This window comes from Rhinopithecus roxellana, chromosome 18, assembly GCF_007565055.1.
Source record: "Rhinopithecus roxellana isolate Shanxi Qingling chromosome 18, ASM756505v1, whole genome shotgun sequence".
Taxonomy (NCBI): Eukaryota; Metazoa; Chordata; class Mammalia; order Primates; family Cercopithecidae; genus Rhinopithecus; species Rhinopithecus roxellana.
The window spans coordinates 60,458,752-60,483,824 of NC_044566.1; the positions used below are offsets into that span (position 1 = coordinate 60,458,752).

The 25,073-nt window shown below is 39.2% G+C and overlaps 1 protein-coding gene across 4 annotated transcripts in view; it reads right to left on the reverse strand.

The window, feature by feature from the left end:
• FRY (FRY microtubule binding protein) overlaps positions 1-25,073 on the reverse strand; it is a 271,683-nt gene that overhangs the window by 204,943 nt on the left and 41,667 nt on the right. For all 4 annotated transcript variants that reach the window (XR_004054740.1, XR_004054741.1, XM_030922400.1 and 1 more), the window contains exon 2: positions 17,437-17,636. Coding sequence is in view for 2 of the 4 variants with exons in the window: in XM_030922400.1 (XP_030778260.1) it covers positions 17,437-17,636 (200 nt within the window). In the remaining 2 variants the exon portion in view is untranslated. The remainder of the gene's footprint in view (positions 1-17,436; positions 17,637-25,073) is intronic.

Below are 25,073 nucleotides of genomic sequence, written 5' to 3' on the forward strand. Positions count from 1 at the left end.
CTCATGTATCTGTCCTTTCACTGACTTTACCATAGAGTAAAATCACATCACAGTCATCATCTTGTGCAATTACACACTCATGAGTGAGGCACCGAGCACCATCCCTGCTAGGTGGCAAGCCCCAGAAATGCAGAGACCTCTGTTTCTCTCAGCACTTAGTCACAGGACAGAGCATGGCTTGCCTGGCGTGCAGCAGTCCACCCGACATGGAGCGTGTGACACGCTGTGAGCCTTCAGACACTGATGAGTGATGAATACATATAGTATTTATTCATTATATCTAAATAGTATACTTTGAACAGAAAATGTTTGTTTACTCATAAGAACACAGTATTCTCTGTATGCTAGATGAATACACATTTTGAACCTGTATATTTTGCCATGGAGACAGAGTAGTTGATGTGTAAGGCTCTTGATGAAACCTCAGACTGGTAGGGTGAGACCACCATGTGCATTTTTTGCTTGGTGCTGGCTACGCATTTGCCAAATTAATAAAAGTTCTAGGACAGTGGTATCCAGTTTCTTCAAATACGAAAATCCCTTTATTTTCTGTGTATATGTCTTGTTTTAAGTTTTAAATTTTTTAAAATACTTTTTATTGTGGTAAAATATACATAGTAGAAGATTTAACACTTTAAATTGTACAAATCAGTGGCATTAAGTACATTCAAATGTTGTTGACATCATCATCTATTTTATGAAGACCCCTTTTAGTTCCAGAAATGTTCAAAAAGTTCTCAACCAGAAAACACATACTCACACTCCAAACATACAAGATAGTAATTTTATTTAAGTATCTATTGTTTAAAACTATACAGAATGACAAACAGCTAATACGACAGCTCCAATGATACCTTTAAATGGTTCTGGGCCAGGCACGGTGGCTCACGGCTTTAATCCCAGCATTTTGGGAGGCCAAGGCAGGCGTATCACCTGATGTTGGGAGTTCGAGACCAGCCTGGCCAACATGGTGAAACCCCATCTCTACCAAAAACACAAAAATTAGCTGGGCATGGTGGCAGGCACCTGGAATCCCAACTACTTGGGAAGCTGAGGTGGGAAAATCACTTGAACCCGGGAGGTGGAGGTTGCAGTGAGCCAAGATCATACCACTGCACTCTAGCCTGGGCAACAGAGGAAGACGTCAACTCAAAAAAAAAAAAAAAAGGTTCTGGACTAGAGTAGCAACAATACTTCTTTTATACATACTAGAAACATGAGAATACATCTATATGGGAGACCTTAAAAGCCAGAGAAACAATAACTCAGCACACCTGTGGGTCTGTAGACCCTTAAAACAACCCAGGAGTTCACACAGTGGGAGCACGGAAGGCAATCCTCTTTCACTACTACCTAAAAGAGGATCCTGCCACAGCGGGGAAAGAAAGGTGACTGTGTCCACCCACATCCCAAAGCTCCCCATAACTAGAAATTATTTTGTCCCACTACAAATTAGATGGGAAGCTGATAAACATGATATTTTACACTTACACATTTTTGCACACACATGAAGGAAACAACACGTTGTCAGGCTCACTTTCTCTAATAAGCGAAGTTGATATATATAAGTCGCTGCTATACATAAAAGACAAGTCCGTTAGCTAAGAACTTGGGGTCAATGCCTCAATAAAATAACATATTAAGTCTTCCTTAACGATTTTTACACAAATATACTATCTTTTTTTTTTTTTTTTTTTTTTTTTTTTTTTTTTGAGACGGAGTCTTGCTCTGTCACCCAGGCTGGAGGGCAGTGGCATGATCTCGGCTCACTGCAGCCTCTGCCTCCTGCATTCAAGAGATTCTCCTGCCTCAGCCTCAGCCTCCGGAGTAGCTGGGATTACAGATGCGTGCCATCATGCCCGGCTAATTTTTGTATTTTTAGTAGAGATGGGGTTTTGCCATGTTGGCCTGGCTGGTCTTGAACCCCTGATCTCAGATGATCCACCGCCCCCCCCTCTTAGCCTCCCAAACTGCTAGGATTATAGGTGTGAGCCACTGGGCCTGGACACAAATATACTGTCTTAATCATTGATTCTTTGAAGACTCAGCTTAAATGTCACTTCCCAGATGAAGCCCCTCCCCAGTTTTCCCTGGCAGAGTCACTTGTCAGTTATCATACAGTACTTTATTTGCACCTATTCTTGTCAGCATTCCCACCATGTTGTCACTTGTATGTCTCCTACATACCCCTAGTACACAGCTGGAACTTATCAGGGTGTGTTAAATGGCTGACTATATCTGTATGCATTTGGAAAGATAGCTTTGGGCACAGAGAATCAGGTTCACATTTTAACACTATCAAGATTATCTTTGTATCAACATAGATTTTATCAGTGAAATGAGGCTTAAGAGTACACCTAGGGGAGAGAATACCATAGTGGATAAAAAACAAAGAGAACAAAAGATGAAAGGAAGAAAGGGAGAAAGGGAAAGAATATATGAAAGAGGGAGGAAAGAAAGGATGAGTGAAGAAATGAAGACAGGAAGGAGGCAAGGGAGGAAAGAAGGAAGGAAGAAAGATGGAAGGAAGGAGGGAATAAAAGAAAGGGAAGAAAGGAAGGATGGAGGAAGAAAGAAAAGAGGGGAGGAAGCATAGAGTGATAAAAAGAGAGGAAAGGATAGAGGCACACTTGCTCCAGCTCAGAAGAGAGCCATGTGAATACAAGGGAAAGATCAGTAGGTCTCAGGCCTGCTTCAGAAAAGAGACTTGGAAATCTAAGACCTCAAAATATGAAATGACTACAAGAAAACACTGGGGAAAATCTCCAGGATATTGGTCTGGGCAAATTTTCTTGAGTAGTACCCCACAAGCACAGGCAACCAAAGCAAAAATTAACAAATGGGATCACATCAAGTTAAAAAGCTTCCACACAGCGGCCAGGTGGGGTGACTCACGCCTGTAATCCCAGCACTTTGGGAGGCCGAGGTGGGCAGATTACGAGGTCAGGAGTTTGAGACCAGCCTGACTAACATGGTGAAATCCCGTCTCTACTAAAAATACGAACATTAGCTGGGTTGAGCACCCACGCCTGTAATCCCAGCTACTCGGGAGGCTGAGGCAGAGAACTGCTTGAACCTGGGAGGCGGAGGTTGCAGTGAGCCAAGATTGTGCCACTGCACTCCAGCCTGGACCATACAGCGAGACTCTGTCTAAAAAAAAAAAAGCTTCCACACAGCAAAGGAAACAATCAACAAAATGAAGAGACAATCCATAGAACAGGAGAAAATATTTGCAAACTATGCATCTGAAATGGATTAAGAACGAAAATATATACAAAGTTCAAACAACTCTATGGGAAAAAAAAGTCTAATAATCCAATCAAAAAATGGGCAAAAGACTTGACTAGACATTTCTTAAAAGAATACAAATGGCAAACATGAATATGAAAGGTGCTCAACATCACTGATCATCAGAGAAATGCAAGTCTAAACTACAGTGAGAAACCATCACACCCCAGTTAAAATGGCTTCTATCCAAAAGACAGGCAACAGCAAATGCTGGCAAGGATATGGAGAAAAGGGAACCTTCACACGCTGGTTGGTGGGAATGTAAATTAGTAAAACCACTATGGAGAAGAGTTTGGAGGTTTCTCAAAAAACTAGAAATGGAGTTACCATATGATCCAGCAATCTTTTCCAAATACTGAAAGGAAATCAGTATTTGGAAAATAAGCTCCACATCTGCTGCAGCTCTGCACACAAGAGCCAAGATTTAGAAGCAACCTAAGTGTCCATCAACAGACAAATGGATACAGAAAATGTGGCACATTTACGTGATGGAGTACTATTCAGCCATGAAAAAGGAAAGAGATCCTGTCATTTGCAACAACATGGATGGAACTGGAGGTCATTAAGTGAAGTAAGCCAAGCATGGGAAGACAAACATTGCATATTCTCACTTATCTGTGGGATCTAAAGATTAAAACAATTGAACTCATAAATATAGAGTAGAAGGATATTTATTAGAGGCTGGGAAGGATAGTGGGGGGTTAGTGGGGAGGTGGGGATGGAAAAAAGAAAGACTGAATAAGACCTAGTATTTGATAACACAACAGGGTGATGATAGTCAATAATAATTTAATTATGCACTTTAAAATAACTAAAAGAGCATAACTGAACTGTTTGTAACACAAAGGATAAATGCTTGAGGGGATGGACACCCATTCTCCATGATGTGATTATTACGCATTGCATGCCTGGATGAAAACATCTCATGTACCCCATAATATGTATACCTACTATATACCCACAAAACACAAAAAGAAAAAAGAGAAAAAAAGAAAACAGAGCTGTAGAGGTGTGCTCCTGCTTGCAGTTCTACTGCCGGACACCAGTTGCATGAAATCCAAGATCTACACGTTCAGATATCCTGGTTTTTAAAGAGTATTAAATAAGCAGTAAAGCAAACTTAGCACAGAATACACAATGGGTATTTAACCAACAAGTGGAAACAGATTATGGCAAAGGAAGCTCAAAATAATGATGCTATTCATCAGGTAAAAACAGTATGCTTCAAGTAAGAATAGAAAGACTTCACATACTTTAAAAATTTGTCTTTGTTCTATATTTTGGTACAATTTTATTTATGTACTGAAGTTTCATGAATTGAATTGAATGTTTATTTTCACACAATCATTCTGAAAAAGCCTAACTTTGGGGTGATGGGTCCCTGAAAGTTCTCAGCTGGCTAAAGCTGAAGACCTTAGGTCTGACCAGATGCCCCAGCTCACTGAGTGACAGTGAACAAACGAGGACCCGGGGACCTGGGAAAACCCAAAATACTCAGACTTCGCGCTGAACATCAGCGGCTGCTCACAGCACAGAAAAAAGTGAAACCCAGACATTACATCTGAGAGACCTGAGAGTTCTTGAAATCTGAGAGTTTGAATCCTAGGTCCTCACAACTTATGACCCTTTCTTAACTTCTCTAAGCTTCAGTTATCATTTAGAAAAAATGAGGATACATATAATCGATTGAGGATTTTGATATCATCAGCAGCGAAATTTTATAATATAAATGTCTGGTCTCAGTGGTTAATAAAGAATTTCAGAATGGAACTACCACCATTAGGATCTCTCTTCTTCACCAGAACATGGGAAGATGCTGAGTGATGAGCCTCCTCACCCCATGTGGCGGCACCCTTCGCAGTAAAGAGCTGTGGACCCAACTGCGAAAATGCACCAAAGCATTTTGTTCAGAACTATCTGCACCCAGCAGCAGGCACTCTATTTCAGTATGAACCAAAGAATAATGGGGTCCCAAATGTTTTCATGTCTGACATCTTTTTCTCATCTGATCTCATTTGTGCCAACTTTGACTCAAGTTTGGAAAAACACCTAAGGAGTGAGCCTGAGGACTCACAGTTCTGAATATTGACCACTACTCCCCAAATGACTTTCCCCATCCTGAGGGGTAATCGGCACCCCAGTGGTGTGATTCATCTTGAAGATGTCCTCTGGTCATGTCAATTGACTGCCTGCATGGATCACTGGACTTCTGGAGGAAGACTTACCCCCTTGATAACCTGCCTCAGTTTGTAAAAATGGACATCACCCTATGACATCCTGAGTAGGTTTCTAATAGCTAATGAGAAATAGTTAAAACCCTTGGAGATCTGTGGAAGAAGGGTACTTGTGGAAACTGACAAAACTTCTTCCGTTGTATTCCATTTAGTTATTAAAATGAATTTTCTTAAGCGAAATAATAAATGCTACCTTTCACCTAAAATATTGGAGGAAAAGAAACAAAAGAGAATGATACAGAAGACAGCTCAAATAAATCCAAGGTACTATCAGGTAAGATGTTGCCCAGTACCCCATGCCATGAAAAGTGAAGGCAGATATAAATCTGGAAGAATATGTTGGCACTTTTTTTAAGCAAAATCTCTTGAGATAATCTGTCCTATTTGCAGTGATTTTGTTCATTTCAGTGGAGCCTATTTCTCTGCCACATTTAACAGTCCTAAGTACAAATCCATTATTTGAACAGTGGAGGAGACACTTCAATTAAATTCAGCTACCAAGTTAATCTTCATTTTAATTGAACAAAAGAGCAGCTCTCATAGGCATTCTTTAAAAAAGAAGAAGAAGAAGAAAAAAAAAGAACTACAGCAGCTACTACGACATGTAAGATGCAACCTTCACTTGTTTGTTTCTGGGTAACTTCCTATTTTGTTGGTCTTTTCAATTTTATTTGTCCCAATACACCCCTCTAATGGTGCAGGTTATGTTCACTCAGTAGACTTTCAATGTCTAGCACAGTGTGTGTGGATGGATTTTTTTTCCTGTCTCCTTCAGGACATCGCTCCATCAGCCAGCTCCTCAGCAACCTCTTTCTTCAACCCTTCCCTTCTCTTCGGTCTTTCTCTCAGCTAGGAACATGCTGAAACCTTTTCATCTTAGTGCCCTCCTTGGCCACACATCCACCTCTGGCTGTGGTTTCCTTTCTAACCCTCTTCTGGTCTATACTTCCTTTCTTTCTTTCCTCTCCTATTCAAAATGTCTTCAACTACTTGCAATCTGGGCTTTTCTTTCACCACTAAAATTAGTCTCCCTAGGGACCCCAGTAATTTTCCAAATGGCAAATCTGGTGGCCATTTTTCATGCTGGATCTTTTAGCCGCAATGTTCACTCCCTTCTTTCCACTTGAATCACCCTCCACCTCCCATCTGTTCTTCTTCTACTTCTGAGACGTTCCTTCTTTTCTTTTTTTGAAGATAAGGTCTCACTCTGCCACTTAGGCTGGAGTGGAGAGCAGTGGTGTTAACACGGCTCACTGCAGCCTCAATGAAATGATCCTCCCACCTCAGCCTCTGGGAGCACAGGCATGTGCCACCATGCTTGGCTAATTTTTTTGTTTTTATTTTTTGTAGATAGAGATTGGGGAGCGGGTCTCACCATGTTGCACAGGCTGGTCTCAAACTCCTGGACTCAAACAATTTTCCCACCTCAGCCTCCCAAGGTGTGGGGATTACAGGTGTGAGCCACTGTGTCCACCAGACATTCCTTCTCTGTGGCCTGCATAGTCTTTTTCCTTGAATGTTTGTATTCTTCATGGCTGAATCACGTTGGGAAAGCCTACAGGAACATTCCAACTCCCTTGCCTTCAACCTACATAATTACAACTTAGGAATTGAGTAGAAATTCCCAAAAGCATCAGGAAATATTATCAAATAGAATATTGTGTTTTAAGAAATTTTAAAAGTCAGAATATACTAGATACGTATGTAAGCAACAGTAAAAATACCTAATAAAACAAGTCTTATTGTTAGCATGACCTATAGAAATCAAAATCTGTGCTGGTTAAAATTGCTACAATGCTATAGTAAAGCTTGCTATTGCTGAAAACTGTACTGATGATTTTCAGGAATGTCAAAATGCACAATGTGGTGTGGGAACACAGCAATATTACATCAGAGTGGCCTTAAGGAATGAGCCATCGTTACTTGGTATTATGCCATTATTATTGAATTTTTTTTATTGGTATTTTCTCTCACTCTAAAACATATACTTCCAGATGATCTTTTGTTTGTATTAAAAAGGATGTTTTTGTAAATAGTACAAAGAACATATCATCAGAAAAGCTAGACTGAAAATAATGAGGAATCACCTTCGTCCGGTTTTGTATTCTCAAAAAAAGGAAACTTCGATAATCTCTTCAGAAAGTCACCAGCAATAAAAATAAAAATAAAAATTATGGCCTTATCCATGAATGAACTGAATTGGATACTATTAAATTGAAGTAAAAAGCCCTCTGATATTTTTTATTACCTCATGATGCTTTTCACATCATTTATTTGCTATAAGGTTCAATCAAACTTTTACTATGGTGGTGTATTAAATTTCATTTCACAGCTGAAAAAGTTCCATTTAGGAGCCACAGAATAAATGTTTTTCATCTACATGTCTCCAAGCATACTCATAATAAAGAAAACAAACTTATGAGATCATCTGAAAGATCACTTCATTCAGCAGTTAAATTAAATCTTTTTAGCCACTAACAATGCTATGTTTCTGGGTTACGGTGAATTTTCAAGTTTTTGATGAATGTCTTTATAGATTATTTAAGGGATGTTCCAGGCTAAGCTGTTTTGTTAAGAAACAGCTATTTTAAAAGTTATTTATTTATAATTTGAAAACTAGCCAGTATGTTGTCAAGTGTGATATAAATATTCCCTATCTGAAGAGCAACATTTTAGTCTCTTTTCAGGACAGCATTACTTTGATTCTATCACTACACTCAACAGGGAGTTAAACGAAATTACTTTTACTCTATATTTCCCTTATTTGGTCTGTCGAAGCAACAGCAGCCTCTATTTAAAGAGGAGTTTGACCAACAAGCCTAGCTGATTGTCCTTCTGGGAAGCTGATTGGAATCCACAGTGCAGAAAGACATTAAGGCTGGTATTTCTGCTATTTACACATCCTTAGTCAACAGACATGCAACCTTTGCTTAGTATAGGAAGACTGGCATGTAGAGCAGTGCAGAAAAACCACCAGCTTGCAAACGGGCATGATAAAATATTACAAAATATCATATGACTGAGTTTAGTAAATGGTGATAAGCCTATGAACATGATTAATTACAATCCGTTTTATGAAGATCTGTCATATAAAGATCCAAACTTAATTAGAGGCAGTCATTCTGTCCTTTAGCACAGCAGAATTTCCCAATTCACAAATTACTAAAATACTAAAAAGGGTTCTGGATGAAAGGATCTGATGTTTTCTGATATCTAGAAGTCTGCACACACATCAGTCATGTGAATGAGTGAAACACAAGACTATGGATGAATGTTCAATCTCTAGACGGCCCAGAGGTGAAGAAACCTCTTTTACACCTAAAAACAGGGTGTATCCTAATTTCGGTCTCTTACTTCTCATCAGATATGGTCTATAATCACAAGAGGAAGCTCGGACGAGGGTGTATGTCACTTGCCAAACTTACTTAGACCTACAGTCCCATTCATCAAAATGACTAGAACCACTCATCATATACGATCTGTTGGTGGTGGGCCACCAGTGTCCTTATTACAGCACAGCATCCTGCTTAACTTTAGGGGTAACAGGAGAGTTGTCCTGATGCCAGCTTTGTAACATCAGGACACAGGAGGAGCTGGAAGGCTCAGACTCTGGGCCAAGGAACAAAGGTATGTCAACAACGTTACTGCCTGAACCTGGAACAACATTACCATGCAGTAATGCTGTCATTAGCTAATTGCTTGGCCTTTCAGGGTTTGTGCCAGCTGGCCATGACTGATGTTCCTACAGGTTTGTTCTTAAGCATGACATATTTCATTACAGATTCATGATGTGTGATGCAATAGAGTTTGGCATCCTGGATTCTTCAGACTGTGTACCCCAATAAAATAGTTTGTGTTACTTCGAGTTTACTTCTTTCATGTTAGCAAACCAGCTAGATCATGTTCTATTATTTTTAAGCCTCCATTCCAGCATGACACAGTTAGCACCTTTATGAATTATCACTCTGTTTGTCAGCCCACACCTGTGCTCCAAACTCAGCACAGGAGCAATGTCTAAAATATCCTGCCTGCATCTTGTCTATTAACCATTTTGTGAACAAGGCTACTAAGGCTCAAGCAATCCCAATGATAAAATTCCCCATTTTCACTCATCTTTCATCATAAAAAGTGTTTTTGAATTCCAGGATGTTGGACGAAGGTGGGCACAACTCTCTCACTCTTAGTCTCCGCTGAAGGACAAGATGAAAGTTAGATTTTTTTTTAAGTCAAGTAGACTTAAAAAAAAAACCTTCTCTTTATTCCAGGTTTTGAAATCAAAACACAGTAAATCACTTTCTTTCTGAGTAACTCTTTGTCAGGCGAGTCAGAATTTCTTTTTCTTCTTCCCGTTGACATTTTATGCTGATAGACTAGATCCAGATGGAATTCCTGGCCCAATCCCCAATTTAGCTTCCACTGCAGCTCCTGGAAGGGACAATGGAAGATTAAACCCAGGTAGACTCACTAATAAGTGAGTTTAAACCCAGGGATTGGCTGGGCATGGTGGCTCAAGCCTGTAATCCCAGCACTTTGGGAGGCCGAGACGGGCGGATCACGAGGTCAGGAGATCGAGACCAGCCTGGCTAATGCGGTGAAACCCCGTCTCTACTAAAAATAGAAAAAACTAGCCGGGCGAGGTGGCGGCGCCTGTAGTCCCAGTTACTCTGGAGGCTGAGGCAGGAGAATGGCGTAAACCCGGGAGGCGGAGCTTGCAGTGAGCTGAGATCCGGCCACTGCACTCCAGCCTGGGCGACAGAGCGAGACTCCGTCTCAAAAAAAAAAAAAAAAAAAAAACCCAGGGATTAAACCCAAGGAATTTAAGAGTTTAAACCCAGGGGTTTGAGAGTGAATGTTGCTTTTATTTCATTTCTTTTATACACTAGAGTGAAAACGGCCTGGCTGCTATCCTTTCATAGATGAGAAAACAATGATAGATCACACATAAGTGACTTTGTCAGAAGCACAGGTTAGTGGCAGGGCTATAATAAAAAAACAATTTTCTTGTGTATTGGGCAAGTCATAGGGAGGGGCGTGGACAAAAGTCTAAGAAGTGTGATTGAAAATTCTTGAAATTTTCTAAACTTGGTTTACTTAGCTGAATAACCTAGCCTTTCACATTTTGGGTTGCCTGGCATTACATGGTTCTTATTTTTTTCTGAGACCCCCTCCTCTCAAGAACCAATGAAATTTCCTCTTTGAAAGCCTTTGAAAACCCTCAGAGGTGGACGTACCTCAAATCCCTGGTTTTACTGCCTAGGTCTTCACAATTCACACCTGGGTAGGCCTCAAGTGTTTTGCTGGAAATACAGTGAGATCGTGGGGGGTGTTGTCTTCTCTCAAGTACTTTGTTTGCCTCTGTCATCTCCCAAAGCATGAGTGCCTGGAGGGCCAACACCAGGTCTGCTGAAAGGAGCTGTGGTTGTGCCTCTGTCAACGCCATGGCAGAGCTCAGGAGAGCCACCTGACGTACTGATAAATGGCAACAGCAGACAGTCAAGTCCCCTGCTCAAGCCTCCATTATGTTTGAGTGAACACAAAGAGAGGATGCACCAGGCTGATTTCTGAGGAAATATACCAGAAACTCATCTCAGTCCTCCGATGAGGATAATGAGGGTGGTGATGAGGACAAATGAGCATCTCCTACATGCTCAGGAGTATATCAGGGGCTCCACACACTCCCTCTAATCCTCTCAGCCACCCTGTGAGCTGGGTACTGTTATTCCCATTTTGCAAATGAGAAAAAAAGGAGGTTGACTGGCTGGTTCAAGGTCACACAACACTAAAGAGGTGGAAGCAGGAGTCAAATCCAGATCAGTCAGAATGAAAAGCTGTTTTGTCTTTAACTTTGTCTTTATCTCTTTTGTCTATTCGATCTACAAAGTCAAAATTGATAGCAGCACTTGAATTCTGAAAAACTGGAGAGTCTTGTTTTTGGAAAGAGCTTACTGAGAAGGTAATTGCCTGTGACTACAGTGATAGATGCTATATAGACAGACTCACAGAGAATGAGAGCATATATTCTGAGACTGTGTCTGATCACTAAGAGTCACCTATTGCTGGAGTCGGGGTGAAGGGAAGGTGACCATATCAATGAATAAACAGGTATCCTTAGATGCCCGAAAGCAGGAGGCTGAGAATCAATGCCTCTTGTACTCAGCACATTGTAGGGCATTCATCTGTCGAGTGCAAAGAACAGAACAAAAATCTATTATTATTAGTTTAGAGTTGGCAAGATGACCTTTGGAAACACACAGGATCCAATAAAGACATTCCTTTCAAGCTACTATATTAATGTTTCATTCATTCATTCATTCATTTAGAAAAAAATTTACTGTCTATGATATGCAAACACTGTCCTAAACATGGGGGCATGGGATGTGTGTGTGTGTGTGTGTGTGTTTACATGTGTGTGTGTGTCAAGATGCATCCCACACAGATACTGCCTCCAAGGAACTTATAGGCTAATACATTGCTTCTTCAACTTAAGAGAAAATCTCTGCCCCTACCCCACCACCATAAAAAATACACTATGGTTTGGTACGCACATGTACAACTGAAAGTATCATAAAATGCTTACCCTTAAAACTCATCATATACTCTGGTATTTACTAGTTTAGCCTATACTAATTACTCTAATTCAGTGAGGACAGAATAGTTTGCACGACAGAATGATATGGTAGCTCAGATAAAGTAGAGAGATTTGCAGATACGTGTAAGTGTGTGTTAACATAAGCATGATTGTGTGGAGACATCAGGGAAGAAATCAAGCCAAGCTTTTCAGATGATGAGATTTTGGATGGGGCCTTAAAGGGCAGGCAGGATGAGGAGCTGAGCAGCATTCCAGAAAGAGAGGTCGGCATGCATAAACGCATGGTGGCAGACAAGAAACCTGGGTTCATAAAGGCATGTGGTGGGAGTAAGATCGGTTTGGGCCAAATCAAGGAGTGAAAGAGAATGAAATGAAAGTTTTGTGCAAGAAATGTCATGGACAGGGTTGTGTTTAGAGAAGATTCACAGATGAGATCAGAGGAGGAAAAACTGGTGACAGGCCCCTTATTCTTCTTTTTATTCACCTTGAGGACACCCCACCTCACCGGTGCTTCATGGAGCAAAGGCCAACCTTGGCTTTATCTGCATGGGAAGCAAACTGAGAATTCTGCAGAGGACACAGGCAGGACGACGGGCTCAGGTAACCCAAAAGCTTACATGGAGTAAGTGCTTGGAAATATTGAATGAAATATAACTTTTTTTTTTTTTTTTAAGTATAGAAATGAGTTCACAAGAAAGGTAAAAGGAAAGGAAAAACAGGAGGGAGTGAGGTAGCTTAGTGGCTGTCCAGGGAGAGGACTGTTTGTTTCATTATCCTAGAGGCTTTTGTTGTTGTCCACCGGGGGATAGGAAACAGTGATATGGGCCCTGAGAGGTGGGACATAGAAAATAAGATGCCTTACATGAAGTCTGGTCCTAAACAATAGACTAGGGAAAAATCTATGCACCGTTAAAAGAAGATGAAAAGATGTTCCCAGTGGTCTCTGCTTAAATTCTATGTAAAATAACAAGAAAAAAAATTCACATCCAAGAATTTGAAACCACAGGCCAAAGTCCTACAAGTTTGGGATATACATTCGTGTCACCTTCTAGGTGCAGAAAGTCACCGAATATTTGGCCCCGGACAGCAGTAACTCTGGGCAACAGAAGGGGCAAAAGCAAAACTGTGCTGGAGAAACACTCCCACAACCGTGGATGCAAGGAGAACTCACAGAAAAAGAGGCTCAGTGAAAGAATTCACAGTGAAAAAAGTACGTAAAAAGCAATCCATCATGGGCAAGAATTAGCAGGCACAACAAACAGAAGAATTAGCAGACACAACAAGTAGTGTATAACAGAACAATAATCTAAAGACACATTCAAGGTGATTGAAGACATAAAAGGAAAGTTGCAATCTTAAAAAAGAAACAAAATACAATGAAAATAAGAAGCCTAAGTAGACTTTCAAACAGAACTAAATAGCACTTCCAGTAATAAAAAATGTAGTCATCAAAATTAAAATTCTCAATAGATAGGTAAAACAGATTCTATAGCCTAAGAGAACATTAATGAATTGGAAAACAGATCTGAAAAAATTACTCAGAATGCAGAAGAGACAAAGAGGTAGAATAATAAAAGATGGAGAATGAATGTCAGAGGGAGAATGAATGTCAACTTAGAATTCTATTCCCAGCTGAACCATCACCGATAAATGAGGGAGAAATAAAGACATTCAGATGAACAAGACTGAGTAATTTACCACCCACTGATTCTTACTTAAAGAACTGAAAAAGATTCACTTTGGGAAGAAGAAAACTGAGTTCAGAGGGAAGGAGGAGGATGCAAGAAGGAACTGTATCCATTATTTATTTTCTGCAGTTTTTATGTTTTGAAATAAAAATATAAAAGAGACACAGATGACCCCATTAGCTTGTTCAGAACACTTTGCTTGGGAAAGGTGAAATAATGATAAGATTGGACAAGAACAAATGCTGTTAAATGTCCCCATGAAGCAATAAAAATAGAATAAAATTATTGACTTATCCATAAATATTCATGAATATGACCTGAGCATCTTTTGGGTACAAAGAGCCATTCTGCAGAACAAGTGAAAGATATTTACAGAGAAACAAATCTACAATTTGTTTTTGTAGAACATTTTTATTTCCTTTTGTTTTTTAAAGTTGGCTATCTGGATATTGCAAAGTCATAAATAAAATCTTACGATTTAATTTAAAGTTGTACATAATCTGCTCCACACAAGCTAATAGGTGTAAAATTCTGAGTTACTCTTTTAACAATAAAACTAAAAAATATGGATTCCTGAGTAGTTCCCCAAATAGTAAGTCTATACTTCCAAGTTTTTGAAAATTACCTTTGCCATCCCCATACAAGTTGTATTTAGTTAAGAATAATAGAATACAATTTTGTGATTTGATACGAACCCACATAAATTCAGGGTTGTAAAGCATTCAGTGTCTTTGTAAGAGAAGCTAACTCAACAAGAGAAATAGTAGAGGACATTTAATAGAATTCACCTTAAAAGTACTCTACATACATCAAAAATAACACCTATTGTTGCAGCTACAGGACAAAATGCCAAATGCACATTCACACTTCTAGAATCAGGTGACAAGCCTCTGAATCCATTCACATTTACTGGCCTACAAGTAGGCAAAAATAAGGACAGAAAATTACTAAGCACTTTTCAGCAGACAAGAAAAGAATATAGAACAGAAGCTTACATTTCTGCCAAAAAATCAAAGGGGAATAAAAAGGCCAGAGTTGGGGGCTCATGCCTGTAATCCCAGCACTTTGGGAGGCCAAGGTGGATGGATCACCTGAAGTCAGGAGTTTGAGACCAGGCTAGCCAACATTTCAGTAGAGACGTTTCCATCTCTACTAAAAATATAAAAATTAGCTGGGCGTGGTGGCGCACTCTTATAGTCCTAGCTACTAAGGAAGCTGAGGCACAAGAATTAATTGAACCCAGAAAGCCGAGGTTGTGGTGAGCCAAAATTGCACCACTGCACTGTAGTCTGGGTGATAGAGCAAAAAAGTCTCTTTTTTATAAAAATCAGTAATACTAAAAACTGATCAGATTCATCTCTTCAGCTAAAAACATCAAGTGTGTCTTCTTGGCCATTACCACCCAGCAGAATCCTTCACTCTAAGCACATAAGGAAGATTTCCTTATGACAAGAACTTACACTTCAAAATTTTTTCTTGTTTGGGGACATTTTAGTTGTATCATAGAGAGGAACAAAAATGTCTACTTCTATTAAAAGAACGCTATGGCACATGTACATTTTTCAGACTTAATCCTTATTCCAAGAAGAAAAAACAAACTCCGCGCAAACAAATTCCAACCTGACTTGAGGGAAAAAGTTAAATCCAAACTATTTTACTTCATAAATTCTTAAAAAAACAGTAAACTATTATTTTGGAAACATGGATGGTTCTAAAGGTATCAGGACCTAGCTGTGTAAGCATCTCTTTGAACTTCTGTACAACTTCACAGCTCCTCAGGAAAATTCATTAGGATACACAATTTCAAAGAGAGTAGACCTGTCATTTTTGCACTTTTCTAGGGCTACAGGGTGAAATGAATCTTTATTGTGCCTCACCACTCTCTCTTTAAACTGACCCACATCCTCTGAAATGGAGGTAGCTTCCCTCTCTCCACCAGGGGAGGAGTCTGGGCTGCTTCAGGGGTTGGAGGCTCCAAGGGTCAGCCCTGTTCTGGGCAATGGGACTTTGGATACTTGAAGTGGCTGATTCAAGTTACAGGAGAGTCCTGTGTTGGTTTGTTTTAAGAAGTTAGCAACAGTATCTGCAACAGTGTCTTTACATGAAGAGGACCAAGGAAAGCTTTACAATAAATTCAGAGGGGTTCAGATGTGGGTTCTGAAGCCACCCAGTTTGAGTTTAAATCAGCACTGTGTGACCTTGAGTATTTACTTAACCTTCTCTGTGCCAAATTTCCCCATCTGTAAGCAGGAAATAAATTCTGTCTACCTAAGGTCATTGCGAAGATTAAAGGAGGTAATAAGTTGTGCACAATGCCTAGCACATAGTAACTACACCACAGATATCAGCTATTAGTAGAAGTAAGAGGAGCAGAAACACAAAAACATGAGTGAATGGAAATAAAGGTCCTGTAGTAAGGATGAATTTAGATGATTTAAACTGTAAAAGCAAGAAACACTTCCCATAATTATGGAAATTCAACAAATGAAGAGAATTTTATGAACAGAATGGATAAATGTAACATCCACTGATCTAATAAAAATTTTATTGAGCAAAGTTTGTAACTTTCAGGTAAACACACTTAACAAACGTTTATGAATTCTGATTCCCAAACCTTATGTTGTAATTCTTGTAAAGGTCATTTTTAACAGATGATGCACATCATCTGTTACATATTTTCAGAGACATGTATTGCAGGCTTAAGAATACTGTTTTTAATTATTTTGAGTTATAATTCTGCAAAGCAAACCTCTGATTATCTTCTTATTACCCCAGTAACCTCATAGGAGGTACAAAGTCACACTTCACAGAAACAGCTGCATCACTCTGAATTCTTTTCCTTTCATTTTATTGTGTGTGGCCCTGCCAAGGTTAGAAAACAAGTAATCTGAATCTACCAGTTGCACTTCCTTCCTTTCTGACTGTCCTTTGGAGAGATTCAGTGCTCTTTAGAGCCCTGTTAGAGCAATTAACATAAGGCAGACTCACGCCTGCCTTATTTTCTACCAGAAGCATCTGCAACCAAAGACACTGACATCCAAGGGCATCATGTGTCTAACGAGAGAACTAAAGGTAAGTTAGTCAAGAATGTATTGTCTTTCACGTTTTAGAAATGGAAATGGTGTTTCTGAACGACTCATCGAAACACTTCCTCTGACAATATGGTACCAAGCCCTTAACTTCTCAAACTCAAAGTCCACACAGCCACTTGAACAAAATGATTTTTCTTGTCATCTACTTTAAAAACTGGACAAAAGATTTTGCCATATATATAAAATATGTGTATGATATATATATACACACATACATATATCACAGAGACTCTGAACACAATTTTTCTATGACTGATACTTCTTTGATCCTTCTTTTTGTTAAATTATGCTTATTAGTCCCAAATGCAGCAGTGAAGCATGCTACTGAATAGTATTTGCTGAAGATTGTTTTAAAATCCTCGACACTCAAATTGTTTCTCTTAGATCAGGGAACCTAACTATTACCTTTAAAACATTACCTATGATATTAAAGAACCTTTACAAACTAGAAGAAAAGCAATCCATCTTTTGTTAGAGTGTTTAAATCTAGTATAACAGCATACAGATGAAGTTTCGAAGAGGCAGGTCCCACGGCATGTACTCACCAGGGGCTCTGCCATAATGATACGAATCTTGCGTTCGGCCTGAGTGGTGAAGTTGACAAATAAACTTTTGAGGACATATTCTCCTGGTTTGCTGTCTGGGTCCACATTGATGGGTAACATGGTTGGCGGCCCTTTCTCCCTGTGTGTGCCAGAAGCAGGTGGAACAGGAGGCTTGATGTAACCGTTGCCAACGGGAGAAGCTGAAAAACAGAATGGGCATTCTTACTGGCTGAAAATAATGTCATAAATATTCAGATGGACTGTGTTAAACCATAAATATCAGGATATGAATCGTATCAAGAAAGTCATACTTAATATTATAACCTGGCCTTATTCTTTGGAAATGGTGTCAGAATTTTATTATTTTCATTATACTATGTTTGTGTTATACCATATTTGGTCATCTCAAAATTCTAGTCACTACGTTGCTTTAGGTAAATTATATTGGAAGCTCATACTATAGCTGACCAATCTTACAATACTTAAGATGTTTTTGGCTTATTTTTTGTTCTAGGGAAACAGCAGTCCCATGTAGAAAATGGGTAGAAAATGTATATGGGAAAAAAAGTGATTTCTTGTCCAGGTTTTCCTCATGGTCAAGAGCTCTCTGTCTTCCGTGCTTCGTTCTAATAATGGAAAAGACTCTGGGTCATTCCTTCCAGAAATCTTCAAGAATCAATTTTCAGAAGCCAAGCTGGCTCTTGCTCTAGAAAGGGATGCACCTCTTGAAAGATACAAGGCTCAGGCAGTGCCCTGTTTGCCGTCCAAGGTGTGGGTTTAACTTTTCACTCTCACCACCCTTCGGCTCAAGTTGGGACACCTCTGTGCTTCCTTTATAAAATATGTAGGTTCCCCACGAGTACTACATCTTCAACAGAGGCAGCTCTTAAAGCTCTTGATGAGTGGCCTCTGTTCAGAATGCCACAGAGTCAGACACTGTTTTAATCAGACAGTTGCTAATCTTTTTTTTTAATTCATAAATGCAGTTTCAAGTCTCTACTTTTTACAGTACTTTGATATGTTAAATTCTACCACCCCTCCCACACAAGCCCTTATAAGATGGTCAGTTATTAATATCCAAAGAAAGAAATGTAAGAGCAAGAGGGCTTAGGATAGAGGCTTTGGGAATGCTGAGAACAGGAAGTATACAGTTAAACATAAGTATTTAGTTCTGGGTAACTGGATATGGAGATTAAGGGAAAGAGTCAAGTAAAAAGTAAGTTTCCAGTTTGGACACTGGATTGGATATCAAGAGAATGGTGGTGTCATCAATATTAAAGGCAGAAGAAAGTTCTCCATGAAAGTTTGATACTCTTTTCATAACTACAAATAAATGTAAGGCTTCTCTTGCCTCCTTTCTGTGTCAAGCCAAATTCTGAGGAAGCAGTATAACATTTTGTTTATTAAATTACGAATATGTTCCCAATGTTACATAGATGGCTCTCCCTCACCTTTCTACCCTTCCTCTGTAATTCATTTAACCTGACATAACAGTTGAGGAGCCCGTTACATCTGAACGGTCTTTCCAGATTTCAGCTACCACTAAAATGTAAGAATATGGCCTCGCAAGTGACAAAAACATAATAAAATGTCTTGCGTATTATCTCGTTTCCTCTCCATTCCCACTGGCCACATCCTATCCAGGCCCTTGGAGGCCTATGGCTAGATGATTTTAATAGCTTCTTTGCGGACATTATTTCATCTATTTTCCATATCAAACTAATCTTTCTTTTGCATGGCTTTAATCATAACACGTTTCTGCTCAAAACTTTCAATAGCTCTCAATTACATCATCCAGCCTCAGCACCCTGGCCTGGTTTTGACAGCGTTTAGTAGTTTGCCTCCATACCCTCATTCAAGTCCTGCTGATGCTCTTACTGAGCCTGTGAGCACACTGGCCATTTATTCTTCCTTCTTTCTCTTCTGCAGCTCCTTTCCATTCTTTTCTGCCCATCTCTTCCTCCTCTTCATTCAGAGCCACTTCTAGTCGCATCTCCATAACACCTACCTCCACTAGGCCAGTCCTCACTGATTCGTTTCCTTTACAAGAGTTGAACATTTAACCCAAACTGTTCGGTGTTTTGCTTTGTTGTGCATATCCTACATTATCTATGAAAGACTCAAAAGACTGCTGCCAAGTAAAGTAATTATTGATTGGAGACAAGATTTTGTCTAGGGTCGGCCCTGTAATTAAACCATATACTCTTCTAGCAATATCCCCTAAAAGTTCCCTAATAAGACTGTAGACTCCCAGATGTCATCCGAAGTTCTTTGCACAGATAATACTCAATAAATCTCCTTAAATAACTAACTAAAAATGTCACCTGATTTTATTTCTGCAGGTCTGAAAGGGATTCCTGGGATAGGAACTACATGAGGAGATACAACATGTCAGAGTCTTTTAAGAAAGGATGTAGTAGTTGTGATAGATAGTAGTTTAATTTAATGACTTTAAATTAAATGGTAAGGCAAGCAGTGCACTAAAAGGCACTATTGATTGCAAAGGGGCATATTGAAAATCAAATGATGAAAATGAAGTCCTGGCCACTCCTCTGCTTCACCTCCTACTCCCCCAGTGCAGGCACCTAGTGGAAGTAGGAAACCTCCCCAATACCAGCTTAGAGAAGGACATAATGTCTCAAGACATCTTCCTCAGGGATCAAAGGCATCGTGCCACAGAACCAGAGACTGGGATATAAACCTAAAATGTCTATTTGGAGTATGACTTTTTATCATCTTTGGGTTTCCACAGGATCTGATCCATTTCTAGATGCAGCAATAATGGGGTTGATGTAATATATACAGTTATTGCAAGACAAGATCCTTAATTGCATGACTCTGGGGCCTGAAAGTCTTAACTACAGTGCACACATTTTCATGAGAGTGAAATTTTCATGAGAGGACCTCTGACAGTCCTGCAAGGCTGCATTTTGAACTAGAGAGCTGAAATGTAGACACCAGAAAACCTCTCAGACAAATCCTCCATTTAAACGGCTAAACTGCCAATTCGCTGCTATCATAAAAAATATTATTCATCACCCGTACTTCAAAGCCAGACATCTTTGTGAATACAGAGGTGATATTCAAAAAGATAAAACTGTATGAACAGCCTTATTGAGCTGGAACTATCCTAGCCCAGCAGAGCCCTGTACCAGAGCAGAAAATGATTCAAAGCAGGGTGTCACTCATCAGTCTGAGTTTCAAACACAGATCAACCTAGGCAGCTGAGATGCATGAACGATAATGGGGGAAGTGTACTTGAACTAGGTCCACTTCCAAGTTTCAGAAACCTCTCTTCATCCTACCCTAATTAATTCATGGTAAATCCTAGCCTCAGGATAATTTCAAAAGTAAACATTAGGACATGGCATCTTTCAATACCTGGGTTATTTGGTGACAATATAGTACAGACCAGGAAATGCATGTTCCCTGGTAGTCAAACTTGAGTCACAAAGTCCACACTGGTGTAAATATTAGAGCATTATCATTAGAAAGAAAAGCATCAGGCCCTCTCACAGCACGTGCTTGCCCTTAATCTCTATATAAGTAAGATCAATTGTCTAGTTTCTAAATTCACAACAGTCTGGAAACAGAAAATTATAAGGGAGGGGGTGTAATTTCTATGGGTAGAAATGCTAGTAGCAAAAGAAGAAACAAAATCGCATAATTTAGAAAGCCGCCAGAACTTAAAAATGCAGTTGGCTGAATATGACAGTCTCACAGGCTTGAGGGTTTCGATTGGTGTTACAGTTTATGTTCATTATGAGGACCATAAGTCTCACAGAAAGGTAAAAAAGGTGGGGAAAAGACTAATATCAATTTCCAAAGGTTTCCATTTCAAAAAGATAAAACTGAAAAACTTTTGATGTATAAAAGGGAAAAGTCTGCTGCCTCTAAGAATTTAGCTCTCAAGAATTAAATCTATTCCTTCATAGGTCTGATTTTTAATTGAAATTTATTTTTGATTGAAAAAACAAAATAAAACATGGATTCAGTACTAGCCACACTGAGGTCCCATTTTCCAGGTTTGCAAATGAAGGCAGTGACGGAATCAACTCCTCTTTACCTGGGGTGCTGCTTTCCTTGCTTTTTATCCAGTCCTGCAAGCAAATCCTCCTACCTTTCAGGGTCCAGGTCAGTAGAGTTCCCTCCACCTGGCTTGGTCTGGGCCCTGCCAGCCAGTGCCATCCAGCTGCCCCGAGGGTCAGCCTTCTCTTCATGCCGGGTCTCTGGAAATAGGAATCTCTCCCAATGAAAGGATCCTGACAGAATCTTTGTCACATCTTCCCCATCCAAATACTTGTTGAAGAAACAATTGTTCCTGTTGCTTAATTTGTTGTATTAAAAACCCCCACTAAAATTTCTTGCATATAATGAATTTTTAAAAATCTGTTTTTGTTTATTTTTAATTGTGGTAAAGTAAACAAAATTTACCATCTTAGTCTGTTTTAAGTGTACGGTTCAGTGGCATCCATGTGATGAATTTTTTAGCTCCAACTCCATCAGCCTTTATTCTCCTTTCCTTCATCCTATCTATCTTCATATAACAGCTCAATTTCTCTAAAAAGTCATTCACACCAGTGCTCCTGTGGTGGGGGCTGGTGTGGAGTGGAGAAGAAGAGCATCACTCTCACATATTAATTAGGTTTCTAATTATTGAATCCGTTTGAAATTTGCCTTCTCTTTATATTTTCTCATGTACATTTTAATCTTGGTTTTAACACGTTCTAATTTTTTTCTCCATTGCCTTCTTTTGTCTTAAATGGGTTTTGTCAATGTTCCTTTATTATTTTTATTCCAAATTCTGTTCCTAATTGGTTTTGTTGGATGGCTTCAGGAAGTGTTTTCTTGTGTTCACTGGGTCTCTATCTTTTATATTAAGCAGGGTCCGTTCCTTAAATTATGAGAAGTCTATTTTATAGTTGTGACACCCATTCTTTTTCCATTTATTAAATCTATTTCTGGCTGCATGTGATGATCTTCTGAACATGACTATTTGTTCCCCAATTTCACTGACTTATAGCTTAATTTTTAGGCTGGCTGCTCTTAGCCGGTTTAAATCTTCAGTACAATTTCCCTAAGTTACCAACATTTCCAGGGCAGACTACCCTCCTAACTGTAGCACCAACACAAACACCTTCACAGCTCATAGTTTAGCTACATTTTTATTACAACACTGAAATGAAACGAGTGTCATATAAGAGCCCCAGAGGCTAACTGGCATAGATGTTACAGGAAAGCAACTGGTTTTCTCAATCAGATTTTCAGAGAAGTAATACCATCTTTCATTAGAAACTATTGTTCATTGACTCACTCATTCATCTCAACCAATACTTATTTAATGAGTGCCTAGGCTTCAGGCACTGTTCCAGGCACGGGAAGATATTGGTGAACAAAGCGATAGTTCCTGCCTTAATGGAGCTTATGTTGTACTGAGGAGGGGTAACATAATCAGCATTTCATGTGTATACACACACACACATGCGCGCACATACACACAAATACCACACAGTCAGACTGCAATAAATTCTAAAAGAACAAGGAAAAATGAAACAGAGTTAAGTGGCCAGAGGGACCTGCTCTTCTCTATCTACAGGCATTCAGGTGCTACAGTCTAGGGCTGCTGCAGGAAGGAATGAACGCTATGTGTATTCTTGGTGTCTAAGAAAATCCAGGCACGTGTGGCTTGGGCAGGATCTGTTTTCCTGATCCATGCATTTGGCCTACCCCATATCTGTGTGTCAGTTACCATGGAGATGAGACTTTTAACCAGCCTGTGAAGGGCATGAACTAAAATGCTCAATGAGCACACTGCTTCCCCATCTTCCTCCAAAAAGTACTCCACTCCTCAGGAAGCAGAGATGTTTGGCCTGCTTTTTCACCGGCTTGCAAAGACAGACAAGCACAGAGCTAATTTTTCAAAACACGCATTGCTTTTACTGATGCTCCCATTACTGGAATTTTACCCAGAGTATTTGAAATAAAAAATGGCTTCCTTTTTCTTTTAATTGCTTCTGGGATTATATGCAGTAACCAAATATTCAAGGTAGTACTCTTCCTAGAAAGGTGATCTGATTAAACAACTTAACTTCATAGAGACTGATGTAAACTTATCTTTCAACAAAGGAGTAAATTATGAGATTTCTTTGTTCATAGTTGTACACAAATTGTTCTTTCTGCCGGCTCTCAATACTTCATTCATTTTTCGGGTTCTGAAGGCAAACCCTGTTAGTAACCAAGACCTGGGATCTTTCTTTAGGACCACACTTTCCCTCTCAAATGCCTTTTCTCCTAAGACTTAATTTGTTTACTGGCAGTAGAGGAACATTTCATAAAACATAAACCAAGTATGACGCAGCTTCTTTGCGAACATGTCACTCTGTGTATAGAGCAATAACAAATTGTCCATTAAAGCAAGTATGAGGGAACTTAAGAAATGGCATGTAAAAAGGTACTGCAAATACTCAAATGGCCAGAAACCCTGAAAGTCATGTAAAGTAAATTAGGATAAAAAGAAAAAGAAAACAACCAAACATGACAGAAAGAATTATTTTCTTCTGAAGAATATTAAGAAATAGAAAATGTTGAGACAAGAAAAAACAATTAGTTTCAACAACACACAAAGATTGCTTACAAAGTGATAGATGATTCTTAAATAATTACTTATTTTAAAGTGGGCCAACAAAAGAATATCATGTAAAAATATACCAAAACACAATTTTTGCATTGGAAGAAAAGTATATCCAAAGGCAGGCTAAATTAATTTCTGATTAACTTCCATAAAATTCTGATAATGTGAAATATTCCTCCCATTTTCATGGATTGCATACATTCCTCCTTTTACATACACTTTAGTTCTACAGTTCTCACGTTGTGTTCTTTCACGTTTCAGAATCTACATGATATCTCTAGATGAATTAGTATCTTTAATTCTTAAAATAATCCTACAAGGCTAATCTCCCTTTTACAGATAAGACCATGCAGGTTCAGAGAGGTTAAGTGACTTGTCTAAGGTTACGGAGTGGTCAACTCAGGACCTGACCCATGAATGTGACGACGTTATCTTGTAAGCTTCCCATATTGCCCTGTCTTTTATTTTTTAAATATATTTTTGTTTCTAAAAAACAATTTTTCTTTTATTTTGTTAACAGAAGATCTACTCTCTTACCACATTTTTAAGTGTATATTATTGTTAGGCTATGCGTACAATTGTATAGCAGATCACTAGAGCTTATTCATTTTGCTTAACTAAAACTTTATAACAATTGATTAGCAACACCCAATTTCCCCGTCCCCCTGCCCCAGGCAACCACCATTCTATGTTTGGGTTCCATTAACTTACCCATTTTAGATACCGCATATACGTGGAATCACGCTCGTATATTTAGAAAACCCCATCATCTCAGCCCCAAATCTCCTTAAGCTGATAAGCAACTTCAGCAAAGTCTCAGGATACAAAATCAGCGTGCAAACATCACAAGCATTCCTATATACCAATAACAGACAGAGAGCCAAATCATGAGTGAACTCCCAGTCACAATTGCCACAAAGAGAATAAAATACCTAGGAATCCAACTTACAAGGGATGTAAAGGACCTCTTCAAGGAGAACTACAAACCACTGCTCAATGAAATAAC